At 39.9% G+C, this 6,000-nt stretch overlaps 1 protein-coding gene across 2 annotated transcripts; it reads right to left on the bottom strand.

Annotated features, from left to right (window-relative positions):
• Positions 1-2,447: 2,447 nt before the first annotated feature.
• LOC108050875 (ferritin subunit) lies at positions 2,448-5,037 on the bottom strand. 2 transcript variants are annotated; one of them, XM_017132776.2, is made up of 4 exons: positions 4,909-5,037; positions 4,589-4,677; positions 3,260-3,537; positions 2,448-3,197 (listed from the first exon to the last, which is right to left on the bottom strand). In XM_017132776.2, the coding sequence occupies exons 2-4, from the start codon at positions 4,653-4,655 to the stop codon at positions 2,925-2,927; spliced, it is 618 nt and encodes a 205-aa protein (XP_016988265.1). In that variant the 5' UTR covers positions 4,656-4,677; positions 4,909-5,037; the 3' UTR covers positions 2,448-2,924. The 2 variants fall into 2 exon arrangements, with proteins under 2 accessions (XP_016988265.1, XP_016988264.1); XM_017132775.2 differs by having other exon boundaries at positions 4,589-5,014.
• Positions 5,038-6,000: the final 963 nt, after the last annotated feature.

Below are 6,000 nucleotides of genomic sequence, written 5' to 3'. Positions count from 1 at the left end.
AGCATATAATTGCTAGTTAGTTTTTCTCAAACTTTAAGTTTGGATTCGGATAAAATGTAGGAGAAATCATAATAAATTATTTAAATAACCGTAATGACAAAGTTTTTAAATGTTTTTCTTAATAATTTCTCCCATATGGATACTTGATCCTTTAGTTCTCTCCCATCGAAAACGCTCGCTTGACTTTTTTAACCGGTTTAAAAGGATTTCCCGGGGGCTACGCCTGTCACTCCTCTATGGTCGCCCAGAGATTTATGGTGAGAACAGCAAACAAGCGGAGAAAGTGGAAAATAATCGGAATGGGAGGATTGGAGTTCAGATGAGTGAAAGACAAAGGAACTATCCGGACATAAATCATCTCCTGGCGGCAGGCGGCGAATGTCCTGCAGCGTTTGGCTGCCTGCCACTTGAAGTCAAAACCGGTTCGGTTTGGTTAGGTTCGGTTCGACACAGGCTCCTAAAAGCAGACAGGACACTCCGTGGCATTCATTTTCCATTTCACATTTCCAATTCTCATTTCCATTTCATGCCTATTGTCCTGGTCGGCGTTGCAAATTTGTCAGCGAACGAGGAGCAGTAGAAATGTCAGCACGATAAGCGTGCAGGAACTTTTATCTGAAGGATATGCGCAGGATGAATCACCCGCACGTCTCTACTCGAAATATTTCACTTCCAAATTGGCTGGCTATCTTTACTCACACCCTAAAAAAGTATGAAATAAGTTTTTTAGTCAATTGATACGACCTGGAAATACCCGATATTTAAACGTTTGTAGCTTTAAATGGGTTTTTAATAGCGTTCTAAGAACACTTACTTGGTACACTAACTATAAAAACCGGTATGATATTACTTCACAAATACTTTAGAACCAATTAATAGTAATATACCTTCTTTGGTCGGAAAATATTTTCCTTTTTAATACACAGGGTACTCCAATGCGAATAAAAAACAACATTCACAAAAAATGCAATACAAATCATTGGCAAATTGGTTGAGGAGCATGAACAAAAGTCTGCCTCCGTTGGCCAAGATTGATAGTCGGTCCAAATGTCACGCTTTATTTGTATGCTGGACACACCACCCAGAAAACTCCGCCTCCTTTTGGTCAATCGAACGAATTGCGCTTAAATATTTGCGGCGCTTATCAAAAAATTTGCGGGCCATTGTCGATGCGGATTGATGCAATTTTAAATCCGCAAGGAACAAGGACATCTGCTCAAATATTAGCTTATGGAATTGTTTAAAATGCCAGGCACTAACCCATTCACTCTGGTCACGCTCCGAAAACGGAAAATCAGGAATGGAGGGCAGGAAACCCAAGCACAGCCTTTTGACAGTTGCCACAATTTATCATAATTCAATGCATGGCATGTCCTGTCAATCACTTGAATCGACACGGACATCGAAAGGGTGATTCGAGCACACATTAGCCTCCGGGCAGGGGGTGGATAAAACCATGGTTGTGGACATTTTTACAAGTGACTTATGAATTATTCTTTGCACTTGCCCCTGTCCATCTAGTAAATCCCACACAGAAAAAAAAACAATAGACCCAAAATAATATAATTTCTTTACCTCTGCATATAGTTTGTATGCTTAAAAAATCACTGAAAAAAGTTTTCAATGTTGTGTAAGATACCTTACAAATTTCTTGAAAAGAAAAAAAGGTATAAAAAATGGAATGAATTTAAATACATTTTTTTCAATTGTAAGAATATTCTTTTTCCGTGTAGTCTTCGTCTCGCTTAACTTCCTCTTTATGGTTGGCTTTTTGTGTTTTCAAATCAGATTAAGCTGGAAAAGGGGTTAAGAGTACGGGGTTATCTTTAGTGGGAGGTGACTACATGAAAGGGTCAATAATGGGACTCGAGACGAAGACGTTTATCAAACGGAATATGCGATGCGAACAAACCATTAGACACTGGCCACTGATGGACAGGCGAGACGTGATCCCAGATACGGCTCATCAAGTGCATTGTCATGGGACAATAAAGGGTTAATCGGCTAACAGATGGATTGTAATGTTGTGTTCTTAGCAAGTTGATTTTATAGGGAGCTAACGAAAATTAGCCAAAAGAGGATCTTAGTATTAAATGTATCAATTGAATGGAGTATCAAATGTTCCGCACTTTACAGAATTCCTTAGAGACCTTTGTAATCAGATAGCGTTATCTTAGGAATAGAGGGGGAGTATTTTTTTCGAATTTTACTTGGTCCATATGAAACCAAGAAATCAATGGCATACTGCTGAGAGCATCTGCAATAAATCCCCAGCCAAATTCGATCAATTAAAAGTATTTTTTTTGGCTTACGAGTACCACGAAATAGGACAAAGTTCGAATCATGGAACTCTTTTTGGATGATATGGCAGGATCCCCGGTTTTGCTTTAAAGACATTCTTGCCAAAACCTCTGAAAAAAACCTTAATATAAAAAATCTTTCAATAATTCTTCCATTACATATATTATTTATTTATTTATTTAAGAACTTGCTCGTCTAATTGACAGAAAAATATAAAGTTATAGGATGTATTGAATGGGTTGTGCTTGAGTGTCTCCCTATGCGAATGATCGATTCCACTTAAACCTAGGTAAAATCTCGGCGATTGCATAATGCGGAGCCCACTCCCGAGGTGTACGGAAAATCACAAATCAAAGAACTTAAATACTTAAGACTCCTCGCGGGCGGTGATAAGAAAGAACAGACGTGTAATTTTGCTGTGCTGGTTGAGGATCGCAGTCGAACGGATAATTTATTGGCCAGTCAAAGAGTAGAACGCGAAAGCTTTTTGTTGACTTGGTGGTGATTTAATGACGGACCCTCGGGGAAGGCTCTCACGGCTAACAGATAATAGAACACGTTATGAAGTCGACGGCTGATAATTTTGATGCGTGACTGGGCTGCTCCACAATATTTCCACCTCCTTACAGGGTCTTGTCGAACAGGAATTCGCCAAGCTCGCCCTGAGTGACCATCATCTTCTTGAGGGTGGTGAGCTTGCCGGCCAGATCGCGCTGTCCATGGAGCTGCTCCTCCAGATAGACACCAGTGAGGTAGTCCACCAGATGGTAGTGGTTGTATGGCTTGCTCTCGCAGGTCTGGATCAGCTTGCGGATGGAGCGAGTAACCTTGATCTCCAGGTCGAGGGCATCCTGCAGAGCGCTGGCGCCATCGGTCCACTCCTGCTTCGCCACAGTCTGCGGGAGGATTTACCAGGATAAGCAGGTTTTCAGATTTTAAGGGGAATAGATAGACATACCGGCACGTTGATCAGATCGCTAACACCTTCGGTCAACTGACCGCGCATGGACAGGTACTCCACCAGCTTGGAACCGTGCTCACGCTCCTCTTTGGCAGCCTTGAAAAAGTGCTCGGCGAATCCAGGGCGGTTGACGGTGTCGCGGGAGAAGTAGGCGCCCATGGCCAGGTACTGGTAGGAGGCGTTGATCTCCTCCTGGATCTGGTGGCGCATTCCCTTGATGCAACCGTCCTTCATGTCTATCCAATCCTTGGTAATCTCGGGCACCTCCAGGGAGCCTGTAATGATATTTAATGTATTTAATTAGGAATCAAAGAAAAAAATAATAAAGCAAGATTAAGTCGAATTTAATTACATAACTCGAATACAAATCAAACAATCTTGGTTCAGATGATAAATTTTAGGATTTGTTAAAGTATTAAAAATGATAACTTAAATTATTATATTAAGAATTGTGAATCAATCTATACTTAGGTATTTTAATTTTTACAGGGCATATTAAGTAAATAATACAAAATTTAAAACAATTATAAGTTTTCAAACATTGCTTTTCAGACCATTCGACTTATTCAAGGGACTTTTGATGTTCCATAGTTTATAGAAACCTTTGCACCCCTGATCTTGACCTTCGTCATGGTTTGGTTTTTGATTTTGCTTTTGAGCCTCTTTCTGCAGCTCTTTCACGAAACTTTTGCTTTCTTTCTTGGCTGTGGGAAGGGGTGGTTATTACATTTAAGAGGGCGTTATTGCATAAAAATTTGAAATTGGACTTGAAATGCCGTTATTCTAGGGCAAGGGGAACGTGTGCAAAACTGCATTCTCTCTTATTCTCTCTTTTTGTAAGTGCAGTGGTAACGTGCGCAGTTCTCTCGCCGCCATAGTAACGGCATTTGTTTTGGTGTAGTGTCGTGTGCAAAAGCATGCTTAAATCATTACGTCTCCCTCGCGCAGCCAAAGCCGTGTGCAAAAAGAGCTTGGAATGGACTTGGAAATGTAACAACAACAAGGGTCAGGGTGCTTTAAATGTAATATTATTCATGGAAATGAAAGCGAAATTCGCATATTTTAAATATGGGAATTTATTATTAAAAACTGGTTTGCATTTCCCCAAGAGCGTAACGGAAGTATCAAACATTTTTAAATCAACTGGTTTGGTTACAATAATAAAGAGAATAAAACACCTAAGAGAACCCGCGCATGCTCTCTTCACCACACGCATTACAACTGTTTTCTGCTCTTTGCGTATTGCGTCGAATTTTATTGTTTTTTTCCGCTGACCTGCCTTGGTTTTGTTTGAGATTCGAGATATTATTTAGTAAAAGTACTTACACTTGAAGTCTCCATAGGCCTGGGCCACCACGGCCAACAGGAACAGGGTAGCGATTAATTTCACCATCTTTTGTTCGTCAAATGGAAGTCTTTAGCACAAAATCACAGAACAAATTTGTTGACACTTTAGTTTGTTTTGCTTGAAATGCACAAATGAGAATGAGGCGACTCGAGTTGGGCTGAATTATTAAATAGGCCTCTCTCTTTATCGAAATCGAAATCTAGCTGCCTTTACACACACTGGCGCAGAAGGCGTCGCCTGCTTCAATTTGATGGGCTTTGATTGGGATTATTTTGAATTCTCGAATGGTTTCCAGTACCTTTTGCTTGACAGCGTAATCTTTTTTTCAGTAGAGCTAATGCTTTTTGCTTTGTGTTATGAGGAACTCGAAAGCGAACTGTCGTTCCAAACGGCGCACAAAACACTTTTAAACGCGCTCGCTCTTGATTTGTATCCCTGTATGTGTGTGGGATTGGGAGAGTCTGCCTGTTATCTTTCCAACATGTCGTCGTTTCTTTGTTAAGCGTTTAAATGGCCGATAATTGAATATTCTCGATGATAAACGCACACAATTTAATACACACGTCCTCAATGTGGTTATACTAATAGGAAAAGTCAAGTTTCCTACTCAGGATAATCGCAAAAAACCACCAACTGCAATATGGCCGCTCTTTTGCGCTCTGCGTCAGCTGTTCTTTGTTTTTGTTTGGACTGGGTTGACCAACACGTCATGGGTTGCCAAGCAGTTTAATTTTAGTCGGATTTTTCGACCGACAACTTAATTCTTTTTCTACCGAGTTGATTTGTCACGTTCGGCGGGGGGATCAATCAGTAACTTTGATAACTACTAAATATGGCGACGTCGCTTTTGGTGTCGTTTGCAAGGCTCTGTGATTGACACTTGATAAGGGGACAAGTGCTGAGAAAAGTATACAAATGATGTAACATTGGGGAAAACCCTTTTATAAATTATTGTCTATTTTAGAAGACTTAAATAATATAATGGCTAATTATCTGAATAAATTGTTCAACAACTTTTTCTAAAACTTAAGTACTGCTTTTAAAACCAGTACAAATCAAATAGTCATATTTTTAGATGGCATGCTTATGAAATATATTACAAGTTATTGAAAGTTATTCGTTTTAAAATGTTGTGTGATAATCTTATAACTTAATATATAACAGGTTCTTAATTGTTCTTAAAGGTGTGCGAGTCCTTGAATATTAATGAAATATCTTTTGCTGATAAAAATCTCAAGAAACCACTTGAGAACCAAGGCATACAAAGAAGCAAAGTGCAGTGTCCATTTTTTGCACACGTTGACAACCCTGCCGTGAGTCACTCTCCAGGAGGACACAAAAACAACACTAAAGCGGCCATGTTGGAATGACAACGAAATCCCCGTACTGA

Source organism: Drosophila rhopaloa, unplaced genomic scaffold (assembly GCF_018152115.1).
Source record: "Drosophila rhopaloa isolate 14029-0021.01 unplaced genomic scaffold, ASM1815211v1 contig_167, whole genome shotgun sequence".
NCBI classification, from domain to species: domain Eukaryota; kingdom Metazoa; phylum Arthropoda; class Insecta; order Diptera; family Drosophilidae; genus Drosophila; species Drosophila rhopaloa.
This window is presented reverse-complemented; position numbering and strand designations above follow the sequence as displayed.